General features: G+C 23.1%; 1 protein-coding gene across 2 annotated transcripts in view; it reads left to right on the plus strand.

Annotated features, from left to right (window-relative positions):
• The first annotated feature begins 1,107 nt into the window (after nucleotides 1-1,107).
• Nucleotides 1,108-15,406, plus strand: part of LOC100214474 (splicing factor 3A subunit 3) — a 36,794-nt gene continuing 22,495 nt past the window's right edge. Inside the window, exons 1-3 of one of the 2 annotated variants that reach the window (XM_065806097.1) lie at nucleotides 1,108-1,196; nucleotides 2,901-3,078; nucleotides 6,455-6,626. In XM_065806097.1, the coding sequence (XP_065662169.1) occupies nucleotides 2,916-3,078; nucleotides 6,455-6,626 (335 nt within the window). In that variant the 5' untranslated portion in view covers nucleotides 1,108-1,196; nucleotides 2,901-2,915. Of the gene's footprint in view, nucleotides 1,197-2,170; nucleotides 2,283-2,900; nucleotides 3,079-6,454; nucleotides 6,627-15,406 lie in introns of those variants that run through there. The other variant, XM_065806096.1, reaches the window with a different exon arrangement.

The following is a 15,406-nucleotide window of genomic DNA, read 5'->3' on the forward strand; positions in this document are numbered from 1 at the left end:
TGCTAAGTTTAGTAAAAAAAACTACTAAAATTTCCAAATTTAAATTAAAAAATGTTCCATTTTTGTTTTTTCATTATTTTTTTAAATTTTGTTGCATAAAGTTGCAATGTAATTTTTCTGTGTTAAATCAATTTTCCGATTTTCATAAATGATAATGATTATTTATAACTTTTGATTATTATGATTTATAACTTTTGATTATATTATTTATAACTTTTGATTATTTATAACTATGACAACTATGATTATATATAACTTTTATTTTAACATCGTTAATAAATGTTAGAAAATTTGGTAAAAGAATTTATTTTAATTTTGAATGAAATAATGTTTCTTTAGTTTTTTTTATATTGTTTGATTAATTTTTTGACTAGAACCTGGTTGAAATTTTATTTAGCAAGTGTCATTAAATATGTTACAAAAATCTATAATATCATTTATTGTATTTTCGTTGAGTTTAGATAATCTAATTTTTTGGGTGTGTCTTATTTGATTTTGAGAACCTAGTTATTTTTACTGTTACGCACATTCTACCTACTCTTCTATTTAGTCGTGGTGCAGTGGTTTATCTAGCAGTCGTGGTGTAGTGGTTGGAGTTGTGGTTTCGGAACTGGAGGTCTTTCCCAGTGGGCACAGGACCTAAATAAGACGTCTTTTGAACGTTCAAAAGACGTCCAAAACGTTCAATAGACGTTTAAAAGACGTCTTTTTTACGTCCTGTGCCCACCGGGTTGGCTTCAAGCCAGCTCTAAACTAACATTAATAAAAGGTAAGGAAAAAAGCGTAAAACTTCTAGTTATATGCTATTGCATGGTGCTCTGTAATAAGATCGTAAGAGAGGTAAATACTTCTTGGAGTACCTAAATAACTAAAAAATAAGTATTTATCCCTAACCACTACATCTAGACTCGATCTTCAACTTACTAAAGCCAAACCTTGTAATAATGTACATAGCTCTCAATCTGTTTGATATCTAAATTACACGGTTTAGATTTTTTTTCTTTTAAAAACAGAACTTATAAAATAAATAATTGCAAAATTATTTATTATATAAAATAATATAAAACAATTGCAGCGTCAAAGTCGCCATTATTGGTCGCAACCGTAATATTCAACAATTTGTTTCGTTAAGTCCGGGAGAACAAAATTGCTCTAACTTTTATTTGCAAATATTTTATGGCTTGTAATTTAATAAAGTTTGTATTTTATATTCAAGTTCATAAATTTATAATATTCGGCTGAATTTCAAAGTTTAATTATTACAATGTTAGACTTAATTTATTCAATTTAATAATTTACATTGATAAGTCGTGAAGTTAAATTAATTTACTGATTATCATTATGATAAATTTAAAATAAAAAATTGAAGTAAAATATTTTGCCTAACGTAATCGTCTAAGTTAACTTGAGTAAACTTTGCTCATTTAAGTTAACTTAGAATAATTTATTTTATGTGCTGAATTTTGCTTAAAGTATTAATTCATTCAAATTAATATTTAATAACACAAAATTATAATTTTAATAATTTGCGATGTTAAATTAATTTACTGATAATCATTATGATAAATCTAAAATAAAAAAAATTGAAGTTAAATACTTTGCCTAATAGTCTAGGTTAACTTAAGTTAAATTTGTTCACTTGAGTTAGCTTAGACTAATTTATGTTATGTGCTGAATTTCGCTTGAATTTTTAATTCATTCAAATAAATACTTAATATCACAATATTTTTTTAATTTAATAATTTTTTTTTTTCGTTTTTTTTTTAAAAAAAAGTTATACATTTTTATTTCATACAACTCTATACTATTTTAGTATATATTTTTTACTAATATTATTTTTTGTACAAAGTTTGTTATAGTATATTTCTCTCTCTCTTTTACTTTCTGTAGTTTTATTTTAATTTTTTTTTAAATTGAATGTTTTTTATATAGGTAACAGATTTTACACTTTTATCTAATCTATTTTATTCTAATATTGAAAATATTCTCAAATAGAAATTTTTGGTATCTTGTTAGCAATTTCTATTTTTTTAAATAAAAATATTTGACGTTTGAAAAAAAGGATGTAATTTTCATGAACTTTACTCTCATATATATATTTTTTAATTAAGCTAGATCCCTAAGGTTTTGTGCATCAATTAGTTTAACTCAACTCCTTTCAAACCATATAAAGAAAGTGTAATGTTTTATATGACTTCTTTAATATATTATTCATGTCTTAAGGCCACTATTGATAAAAAGACTTGCCACAGGAGCATTTTGTTAAAAAGAAGTTTTTGAAGGTAAGGATTTCAAGTACCAAAAAACATCAAATTTGTTTAAAATTTTCATAAAGATTAAAAAAAAAGTATAAGGAATCTAATGAAATAAGGAACCTTTTAATATTTATACATAATTTCATAGTTCTCAGTGTCTAAAAACTTTAAGGTTGTTTTTAAAAAAAAAAAAACTTTTTTTAAAAAGGTTTCCTGTGAAAAAAGCAATTATAGCATTCCTCTATTCAAAGCAAGTAATTATATATATTTTCTTGAAGTTTAGAACTTATGTATATTATGTTTTTTTTTACTTTGCCTATCGTTTGTTTTCATTTTTGCGCTAGATTTCTGATGTTTTTATTTCAGTGCTATTTCACAGCAAATTTTCCCTTGTTAAATACAAAGAGTTTTTCCAAAAATCAGTTTTCACAAAAAATGCAATAACTTTGGATACACTTAAATTCTAAAGTTGAAAGACCCCTCATTTTTTATGTCTTTTTAAGCTCTGTACAACTTTGTTAATCATATATAAATATGTCAACAACAACAAAAAATCCTGCAGAACAGCTGATCTTGTTTTATATGTGTTTATATGTATTATATTTTATTTTAAAAAAATTTGTGGTGTTATTGTTGTTGTTTTAGACAAAATATTAAACCATGGAAACCGTTATTGAACAACAAAGAAGGTATCATGAAGAAAGAGAAAGATTAGAGGATGCAATGACACATGAATTAGTCATGAAAAAGAATAGTTTAAAAGAGCAAATAAATTCTGATCATCGTGTCAGTTTACTTCTTGATCGATATACGCAAGTGACAGGTTGCTTTTATTTTGCTATAATGGTGCTTTAATGTTGCTTTTAATGTAGTAATATTGTTTTATTAAAAAAAATAAAGTATAGAGCTTGATGTAAAAGATTAAATACATGTTTATAAATGTTAAAACTTAATTCTATCTAATTTAAAAACTAGACTAGATAATATCATTATTAGCATTAAAGTTGTTTTCAGAGTTTTTGCTTTAAAACTAAATGTTATTAACTACTTCAATGAATTTATTACTTTGATTACGAGCAAGTTAAAGATGTTTCAACTTTTGCTATGGAACACTGTGGTCCATATTATCGTTTAGTTGAAAATTGGTGTTAGTTATGTAACTCAAATTTTTTTTAAAAGAAGCTATATTTAATTTAATTTTCATTTAAATATAAGCAATTTTTGGAATTAATAATTGATAAATTTTGAATCTGTGTTACAATTTTTGCTGGCTTTTTTCAAGTATAACAAGTTTTAAACAATATTTAATATAGTATTTAATTATGGTATTCTCCTTATATGAATTTTAATTTGTGTATTCAGAAATTTATTAAATTTTAATTTTATTTTATTAGTTAGAATTTATATTTAATTTTAATAAAATATAAAATTCTAATAATTTAGAATTCTAGTGTGACACCAGGCATTCAAAAATTCATTATTTAAGCTACTAAATTTAACTTTAATGGTAATATCTTAATTTAAGTTTTAATTTCAGATATAAATAGGACAATTAATACTGAAATTTACTGAAATTCTATTTTGGTATGCTTAAAGGTTAACACAGTTAGCAGTCCTGTATAAAAACTTCTCAGATAATTTTATCTTCCTCGATTTTCCCTTAATTGGTTTCAGTGTTATACATTGACACAAAAAACATTGTTTATTTACATTTATTATATTTAATTATATTTAATATTTGATATATATATGTGCGTGTGTGTATATATATATACACACACACACACACACACACACACACACACACACACACACACACACACACACATATATATATATATATATGTGTATATATATATATATATTTATATATTAAAAATATTTTTTATTCAAAAAAATTTTAAACCTAGTGTTTTTGTATTATATAGAACACATTTAGTTAAGTGCAGCAGACTATTTAAAAAAAAGTTGTTTTTTGAACCACTCTAATATATATATATTTATATATATATATATATATATATATATATATATATATATATATAGATCTATAGTTTGTTGTCTTTGGGAAGAGCGGAAGGAAAAAAGTGATTCTTACGTTTGTTCTAAGAAAACCTTTTTAATATTTAATAGTGATTAAAACCATTTAGTTTAAATACTTCATGCTTAATAGATGACTTTATTGTCAAGACAGGAGTATAAGTTGAGTCATCAGCAAAAAGAGCTACTTTAGATATAAGGTTGCCAGGAAGATCATTAATGTAGGTAAGAAACACAATAGGACCAAGGATAGAAACTTGAGGTACCCCATTGAGAGGGGGTTAAAACTTTATATGGTCATAGTTTTTGAAAGATAAAAATTTTTTTCAAAACTTTAAAAAAGACCAACAAACATTACTTTAATTATAAGGTTTGCAGGCATATATATAATTTAATAGAATATATAAAACTATTATGTTTATTATAGTTTTCATTTTTTACTGTGCGTTTAACAACACCAATAATGTGATATTTTATTATTAAATACTTAATATTATAAATATAATATCATATTAAGTATTTAATAATAACTTAATACAATAATTTAATAAATACTTATTACTCTCTCTGTTCCGAAATACTCTTCGGATTTCACGTTTTTTTTTGTTGCGAAATACTATTCCGATTTGATTTCATTGCTAATTTTAATGAGAAAAAAATCAAATATTTTTAATAAAATGATTTAATTAAAAAATAAAAAATTATTTGAAATTAATTAGAATTATTTGAAAACAATTAGAAAATAAAAAAATATTTGAAAACGTTTATCATGAGCCACGATGACAAGAAAACCAAGGGGGCCCTTGCACCCCCTTGCGTGTTATGATTTTTGCAAAAAAAATTGTAAATTCACGTGTATCTCTTTTATTCATTTAAAATATTCAAAATGTATTTGAAATTTTTTTAAAACCAAAATGTTGTCTGTTTCTAAGTTTATTGTTATTGCAGTAAATGCAATAAGAACGCTAGCAATTAAACTCTTGACTTTATTTGTTACAGATTTAAAAACAATAAAGTCATCTATTAAGCATGAAGTATTTAAACTAAATGGTTTTAATCACTATTAAATAATTTAATATAAAATAAGAATTTCTCAAAAGCTATTACTATATATAATTTTTTTCCACTAAAAATTTTACAATGTTTTTAAATTTTTAAGTTTATAGTTCATTTTTAAAAAAATCGAAACTGTTTCAGAACAAAATATTTCATAAAAAAAATGTCCTTTTTATAAATTAATGGTGTGCTGGTAAAAGATAATATTATTGCCATGGATTGTTCGTAATATTATAGACAAACATCTAAATGTTATACACAAAATACTTTTAATTAAAAGCATAATTTATTTTCAATAATTCTTTATATTAAATGCAAATCGAAACAGTATTTTGGAACAGAGGGAGTATTATATTATTATTTTTAGATGTTTTAAAAAAAGAAATGTCAAAACAACTTTTATTTTATTTTTGGTTCCCTTTTATTTAAATTTCTTTAAGTTTTTTTATAAGTAAATAAATTTAACAAACTAAATGGAGAAAAATTCACTATTTTGTATTTATAGATAGCAATTTACAGTCATATTGTATATTAGTTATCATTAATTTGTGCGTACTTAGCAAATGCGTGAAAAATTATTTTGAATAAATAAAAAATTTATAAAGTTTAATAACTATTTTAAAAAAAGAAAATGGCCTTTAGAAAAAAAGTGGCCCTTCCCCTTTCCTGCATTGTTGGCCCTGTTATTTAACATACCTCTTAAATTAGGCGTTCGTCAATGAATAAAGAAACGAACGTCAACGTTTATTCAAAAAAAACGATTTGTCGCACCCTGTCATTATTCAACATTCTATAGAGAAAGGTTTGCTGCTTATTCAAACTCCATCAATTATTACTCAAACATCATAATTATTACTTATATATTAGCATGTATGACTGATTGTAAATTGTACAGTATCATTTGTGTTATGGTTTGCCATCCCTACCTATCAATAAACATAACATTTGTGTGTTGTTCCTGTAACATGTAGTTAGAGCATTTTGGCTTTTTTTTTTTTTTTTTTTTTTCAAATAAACTTAAATTTTTAAAGATTACTTTGTAAAAACAGAAAATAATTAAAAAAAAAAAAGTTTATGCAATAATTCTGAAATGCTTTGTTTAGAAAAACTTGAGAAATTGTATTCTGATGAAGATTCATTATTGAAAGAAGAAATAGCTCTCATTTCTGGTCCAAACGAGTTTGCTGAGTTTTATGGGAGATTACGTATGATTAAGCATTACCATAGAAAATATCCTAATGAAGTTTCAGAGCCTATGCAAATTGAATTTATGAAGTAAAAGAATTTGTTAACTATTGATTAAAATACTTGCTATATATGTTATATATTTCTATATGTTTATATATATTCAATTTACTACTCTCACAAAATGATTTTTTTTTCATAAACACAAACCAGTTTTATTTTCTTTATTAATAAAATTAAAAACTCTTGTGGAAACTACACTGTATTTTTTTTTAATTTGCTCCAACTCATTTATATGATTTGAAATTGTTACCCACTAAGTTAATGTTTAATAATTTTATATTATGTAATGAATTATATATTTCATATACTAATAATAGTTAGTTATAAATTTGTATAATGATTTATATAAATTTGTCTTAATTTGAGCATAATAAAAAAACATAATGCACAAATAAATGTTTGCTGAAAAAATTGTAGATATATAAACACTTTTATTGTTGAATCTTTTGATACCATTATTTTATTTATTTAAATTAAAAAAAATCAAATCAAATATATTTTGAATAAAGTTGTTACATCTAGGATGTTTACAAATAGGTACTAATATGAAGTATACCTGTCAAATCCAATAATAGTAAAATTATTAAAATAATTATAATACAAGTAGAAATAAATAAAAATAATAGTAGTGATAATAGCGATTTAAAAGAAATAGTAAAGATTATAAAAAGTCTATAATAATAATAATAATAATAATAATAATAATAATAATAATAATAATAATAATAATAATAATAATAATAATAATAATAATAATAGTAATAATAATAATAATATTAATAATAATAATTCTAATAATAACAATAAAAATAATGCTAATAATATAACAAAAACAGTAATACAAAAATAATTATAACAATATTAACAACTGTAAGAATAATAAAATTTATTATGATAAAAATAATAATAACACAAATAGTGATATAGAGAATACTTATGAAGATATTTCAGTTTAAGAAAATAATAAATTTAACTAAAGATATTAAAATTAGTATTATAACGCAACAGAAAAAAAAGAAAAAAATGAGGTAAATAGAAGCTTAGGATTAGGGTTATATATAATAAGTTGTAGAAAGGTATAAGATTTATAAACTATTTTTCTAAAAAAATACTTAAATCGAACAATTTTAAATTTTGATAATAATTTAAGAGATTTTAGTTGAGAAAGGAGATTGTTCCAAGTTTGTATGCTTTTATGCTGTATGGATATGCTTTTATGTTGTATGGATTCATAGCTGTAATGAACAGTTTGATATTTTGGTATAGATAACATAAAGTTGCAAGCAGATCATAGAATATAGTTTCAATTTTCTCCATAATTAAAAAAGTTGATAAATGTAAGAGGTAGGTTATTGTGATTTTGGTTCCAAACAAATAGGCGGTTTGAGAGCTGAATAATAATTTAAGGACTTTAGATAAAATATAGAGTATGTTATAGTTTGAATTAGTATGTTGGAAATAAATTAACTTTAGAGCTTTTTTTTAAAGATGAGTTAGTCTTGCAAGCTATTTAGATTGTCCCTAAACTTGACACCCATATCTAACATGAGAATGAAAAGTAGCATGATATATATTAAGCATAAATTAACATAATGACAGATTTTAGCCAGCACGCAGTTCGATCTGCGCAATTTCAATGCTATTTTTGTTTGAACAGATTTAAATATAATAATTTCTGTTTTTTTAGAGTTAAGAGAAAATTTATTGGAACAGAGCCATTAATCAATATTAGCTAGATCGTGATTTGTGTTTATGTTAAGTTTTTTAAATTATTTGTTAATTAGGAGCAAGTTGGTGTTATCCACAAAGCGATACACAGTAGAAAATATAAGTGAAACATTTAAATCATTGATAAAGATAAAAAAAAGTAACGGTTTTAAAACTGAGCCTTGTGGATACTATTAATTGAAATAAATTGTATTCTATTACAAAGATAAAAGGAAAACCAGAGAAAAGAAATACCTTTAATACTGTAGTGTTGCAGTTTTTCTTGGAGGATTGTGTGCTCAACTGTATCAAATGCTTTTTTTATGTCAATAAACACTCCACACACAAAGTGTTTATTATTAATGGCTTTTCTAACTTTCTCTGTTATTTTTATTAATAAATGAATTGTTTAGTGTTTAATGCGAAAAAAATGCTTGAGTCTTCGGAAAATTGCTATTTTAAACAGTTTACTTGAGTTGGAAAGAAAAGAAATATGTTGAAAATTGGAGTAGTCTAAAAGAGAATCCATTTTGTGTAAAGGAATTACTTTAGTTACCTTAAAAGCTTCTGGAAAAATATCATTTTTGAAAGTGTTATTCACCATTGTACATAGAGGTTTGGAGATAATGTGAGATACCAGTTTTAGAAGAAATGTTGATAGATTATTGGGATCAAGGTTTTTATTATTTTTAGGAATACTTTTTATGAGATTTGACACGTCATCTTCAGTCACAGGATCGATGAAAAAATAATTAGTACTGGGTATTTTAAGAAAGTTGCAAAACATATTTAAAAGGAACAATATTTTTAGATAGTTTGTCTTGAAAATTTACAAAGTATATTACCAACACTGGTATGATCTGAGATAATATTTTCATTGATTTTGAGACTAAAAGACTTAGTATTAGTAGAAGGTTTGATGTTAATAATTTCCTTAATTCCATTACATATCGTTCTAATACTTTTTGAAATATTTTAAGAAAAAAATTTATAGATTTATTTATGTTATCATATTCTTTTAGGAGTTATTAGGAATACCAACAAATTGTGTCATGTGGTCAGAGATTGAAATTGTAAGATTACCAGAGACAGAAGAAAATGAATTCATGAAAATGTTATCAATAAGGATTTTTATTTTTGCACTTACACGTGTTGAAAGAAATATGGTTGGAAATAGAGAATGAGAGCATAAAGATCCAAAATAATTAGAAACAACATGTGGTTCTCTATAATTCAATAAATCTATGTTGAAATTTTGTTTCATGGCTTAACTTTTCAAGGAGAGGATTAAAATGAATAGATAAAAATTCAATGTGAAAGAAGGATGTTGATATATGCATCCAAAAATAGTATTACTCTTAAGTGGATTTATAACTTCAACAAAAACAGGCTTTAGAAGTTTGCAGGCATAAATTGGGAGATTGCAACAAATTATCTAATTAAGGTTTGAATTTAAGTAAAGAAGTGCACCACCTTTTTTGACTTTGTTGGACAATGTTCAATGTTATATCCTTGTATGGTAATGTCAGTTGTTTTAGAATCCTCTGCATATAAATTAGACTCGGTAATTCCTATCATCATAGGAGGAGTATTAATGGTACTAATAAGATTGGAGAGATCATTGATGTAAAATTGGAGAGGAGAAATGTATTATTATATGTTAAGATAGAGATAATTTTCTGTACAAGGATTAATAGATTCATTTAGTTCATTAATGTCAAGGTATTTGCATTTAGTTGTAGGATTAAACAAATTCTTCATGTTTTTAAGTAAGTTTTAGAGGTAATCAGGTGGAAGAGGTAATCAGGTGATTCATCAGATTTTATTTTATAAGGAGAATTCTTGCAGGAAAGAGTTAATTAAGTTCCAGATCAGAGAGTTTACCAAATGGCATATTGTTTGATAAGCAGTTAGGGCAAAACCATTCAAAGAGTCATTGGAAAGCTTATAGTATGTTTGTCAATTGGATTACATTTTGCATGAATCCAAAAGGAGCAATAGTCGCAATGGATGGCTTTATGATTATTTTTTTGTTGCAATATTTGCACCAAAAAATTTTTCTTGATTTAGATGTAAGATTGTTTATAGAATAGAAAATATAGAAAATCAAAATGATAAAATAATTAAACAATAATTAGTAAATGAAAAAATAGCAACAGTAATTAGTAATAGTAAACAAAATAGTTACTTGATTATATTAAATATTATCGAATTTGTAAATAAAAAGTATAGGTTTAAACTATTAATTAATAACAATGATAAAATAATAAACAATGAATAAAATTAAAATAATATCAATCCTCAATAAATCATAAGAATATATAATAATTATAAAAGTATAATAACGATCAAAAATTAAATAATAAAAATTCCTAATTAGATAATCTAATGATAATAAAATAATAAGAGATGTTACAACTGAAATATGAAATTGAAAAATTTTACGTATCTAACTAGAAATAAAGTATATATAATTAACAATAAATAATTAAAGATGTGAAAAAATAAAAAATAAATTAGTAAGTCTAATAATAAAAGCAGACCTTGTTATGAAATTTTGTTGCGTAATGAAAAAACGTAATGCAAGTAAATGTAACTTTACTTAATAATCATATTTACATATCAACGTTAAAATTTAGATTATGTCAATTGTGTAGTTTAAAGTCTTTATCTTTATAAAATATTTATGAAGTATCTTTAATTAAAACATTGTTATAAAAAAAATATATAAAAATTTAAATGTCGTTTGAAAAAAAAATTTACTTATTTGAAAAAACTGAGGCTATTTATTTCTTAAAACATTCATTATAAAACACACAACCTTATTGTTTTAAGTTTGCTTTCTCACAAATAAGTTTTTTTTTTAAAGAAAGTTTTTCAAGAAGTATTTCTTAACGGTCAAAAAATAATAATAATAAAAACTAAAAACATTTAAAACAAAAAAAAATATTATATAATACGATTTTAAAACTTAAAAAAATCATCTTTTCATAAAATTGTTATATAAAGTTGAATAAAAAGTTCTCCAAAATAATTTTTTCTGTAAGCTTTATTAAGGTTTATCCGGCAATGCATTTATATGCAGTTATAATTGCATTAAGCATTTTCGTATTAGGATGAAAAAAAATTTTTGATTTGAAACTTTAACTAAATAAACAAAATATTTAAATGCAAAACAAATATTTTAAAATAACTTGAAATTTATTTTAAAATAACTTGAAATTTATTTTAAAATAACTTGAAATTTATTTTAAAATAACTTGAAATTTATTTTAAAATAACTTGAAATTTATTTTAAAATAACTTGAAATTTATTTTAAAATAACTTGAAATTTATTTTAAAATAACTTGAAATTTATTTTAAAATAACTTAAATTTTATTTTAAAATAACTTGAAATTTATTTTAAAATAACTTGAAATTTATTTTAAAATAACTTGAAATTTATTTTTAAATAACTTGAAATTTATTTTTAAATAACTTGAAATTAATTTTTAAATAACTTGAAATTTATTTTAAAAAGTTTTCTTTGCTTTAACTATTAACTTTAGGTTATTAAAAAAATTAAACTAAATAAAATAAATTTAAATTTATAGATAAATTTAATTTAAATAATGATATCAATTAAATACTAAAATAAATTTAAATTACAAATTTTTTAAAAGCAGAAAGTAGAAAAAATAATTTAACTTTTTATTTATTTATTTTTTTTTACCAAAAAAAAATAATTTTACAATAGCAGTGAAAATGTTTTTAAAACAATCAATTACTGCCTAATGTTTTCCGAATAAATTATTTTAAAAGACTGTTTAATTAATCAAATTTTTAAAAAGGTTTAGGCCTAACGTAAATGGCTTCATGGGTAGGTGAAATTGCCATTTTGTACGTAAAATTCAAATGGCGTGATGCTTTCTTAACAAGACCTAAATAGTAAAGAAATAATAATTGCAAACTAAAATGTAAAAAAAAAAAAGAAGGAACAATTTTCTAATTCTCTTTAAACTTTAACAAAATAAAAATATAATATAGATAATAGCTAATATAAAGAATAATAACTATTTGGGCTAATAAAATATAAATATAATAATAATATAAATAATAATATAAATATAATATAATATAAATATAATAATAATATAAATATAATAGTAGTATAAATAATAATAATATAAATATAATAATAATAATAATAACTATTTGGGCTGATATAAATACACACCAAATTATTATTAGACAAAAGTATATAGAATTTCTATAACTTAATTGCATTAGAAAACAATATAACTTAATTGCATTAGAAATTAATAAAAATATCTAAGAGAAATTAGCAAAAATCATGACTAATTTAAAAATACAATAAGAAAAACAGACAAAAAAGATAATAGATGACAGAAGTAAAAATTTCAAGAATGAAATGAAGAATTTGAAAATTAAGGCTGTAGAATGTGTTAAAAAAAACAAGCAGCTAAAAAGTAAAATTAAAGAAATGGAAAAATAAATTACCAGTGGAACTTTGTTGTCTAAAGTTGTATCAGGGGCTGCTAAAAAATTAATGAACAACTAGTACTTCTTTTTGAAACTACAAAGGATTGTAAAGAACAGAGAAACAAACGTCATCATATATGGGGTGAAAGTTACGCAAAGTTTTTCACTGATGGAAAAAATGGAAAATGACAAATTACGAGTAAACAAATCACTTAATGCTATTGAATCAGATGAAACAAGATTGGAGTCTATTCACCAACTATATTCTAAAGGAAGCATCAATCCTTTGCTCATTAAAGATGCTGAAAGGATTCTTAAAGCAGCAGTTAGATTAAGAAAACTCAAAGAATATAAAAATGTGTATATAGGATGCAATTTACTAGCAAGTCAAAGTTTTGTTCTCAAGAATAAAATAAAAGAACAAATTTAAAAAAATGTGTCAAGAAATGAGGAAGAAAACTTAAAGTTTCATTTCAAGATTAGAAATAACAATGTTATTCAAGTTTTTCACAAATAGCCACTAAAAACTAAAAATTTTCAGAGTTTAACTACTGTTAGCCACTAACAACTAAAAATATTTAACTTTAACATTTTTGATTTTTTTGATAAAAATTTAAAAAAATCTAAACATATTCAAGATTAACTGTTCAACATAAACAAACTTTACGTTAATTTGACTTGAGTGAAGCACTAGTTTTCTCAAACAATTTAAAATATGTTCAGCAAATCAATTTTTAGTGTTCCATTTAAATATTTGTAGTATTAGTAAAAACTTTAAAGATCTAAAGATTTTATTAATTTAATTAATTTAATATTTAATATTAGTTAATTTAAACATCAACTTTAGCTTTAGCTTGTTTAGCCAAAAACTAAATTTCTGCAATATTTTATCAAAACTCAAATTTTATCTTACCTAATTACAAAAATTATTTTTGAACAAAATTTTTTTTTTTAAAAAGTCCATAATTTATGAACAGAATTTTAAGAAACTAACAAAACAATGTTTTTAGAATATGTGTCTGGGTTTGAAGAACTTTTTTTATAAATTAGATATGACCTGTCGTTTTCTGAACCAGGCTTTGCCTCATTCACTTTAGAAACTTATAATAAACCATCAAAAGTTTAATAAGTTTAATAAAATATTATCTTATTAAACTCAGTCCCGTACATTTTTCAAACTATCTACTGAAATCTAATAAAAAGTTTTTGTTTAAAAGCCTTACTCATAGAGAAATTGATTGCTAGATAAAAAAATGTTTAAATAAAAAAATGCAACAGACTTTGATTCTATTTTAACTAGCATAAGTAAAGATATGGATTAATTAAGGAAGTTTTAAAATATTTTTAACAAATTTTTAGCAAACAGGTGTTTTTCATAAACTAAAAGGAGGGATGTGGAGTCCCAAAAGGACTCCGGCTTTATATCTCTATTTTTTCCAAACCTGTAGTGTCCAGAAGCTCTAAACATGTTTGTTGACTTATTATCTGCTATAATAAAAAAATTCATGAGATTTAATAACTTGAAATTTATTGTTTTTAAGCCCGGAGTCCCGGAGTCTTTGCCGCCATTATACCTAAGGACTCCGGGCTCAAAAAACGACTGTTCTTCTAACCTAAAAGTCTTAATTTTTTTCCTATTAGTAGTCCATAAACTTATTTATATTTTTAGAGCTCCTGGATACCAAAAACTAGGATAAAGTAATCTATTTGTGACTTTCAAATCCAGAGTCCTTTTTGGGACTCCGCATCCCTGACTAAAAGTATCAGTTATTACATCAATTTTTAAAACAGGAGATGATAGTCTAATAACAGTATATCTATATCTGTGTTACCAGTATTTTCAAAAAGCTTTGAGCATATTGTGTATAATTGGCAATTTACGTTTTTGCAGGAAAACAAATTTCTTTATTATAACCAATATGGTTTTCGATCAAATTTCTTAGAGCTAGATACTTAGAGCTTATTTAGTTGAGTTACAAGTTACTTAGTTGAATTTAGTAGAGGATATATTTAAATATTATCTTGTAGTATTCCCATTTAATGGGGTTTAAAGTAGCATAAGTTACTGTTTAATTTACAGCTAAAATTATAATTTAAAGTTTAAGTTGCAGTTATAGTGTAATAAGCAATTAATGCATTCAATACTATTACAATAACACTCTTTTAAATATTTTTAATTAAAAGAGTAATTGTTTTTAAAAAAGTAATTGTTATTACTTAACATTAACTTAATACTTAAAAAAGTAAAAACTCAAATATTACAATATTTAAACCACTTTACTTAGTTATAGCAAACTATTTAATACCCCTGCATTCATGCTGACTGTAAAACATGTTTTATTATTAAAGAGTATTAAATTACAATTGTAAAAAACTATAAAATAATACTGCAAAGTTGTGTTAATACAAAACAACTTTGTCAGGTTGTTTTGATGCTGTTTTATACAGTAACTTTGTCAGGTTGTTTTGATGCTGTTTTATACAGTTAATAACATTAATAATATAACTTTGTCAGGTTGTTTTGATGCTGTTTTATACAGTAACTTTGTCAGGTTGTTTTGATGCTGTTTTATACAGTTAATAACATTAATAATATAACTTTGTCAGGTTGTTTTG

This window comes from Hydra vulgaris, chromosome 09 (genome assembly GCF_038396675.1).
Source record: "Hydra vulgaris chromosome 09, alternate assembly HydraT2T_AEP".
NCBI lineage: Eukaryota > Metazoa > Cnidaria > Hydrozoa > Anthoathecata > Hydridae > Hydra > Hydra vulgaris.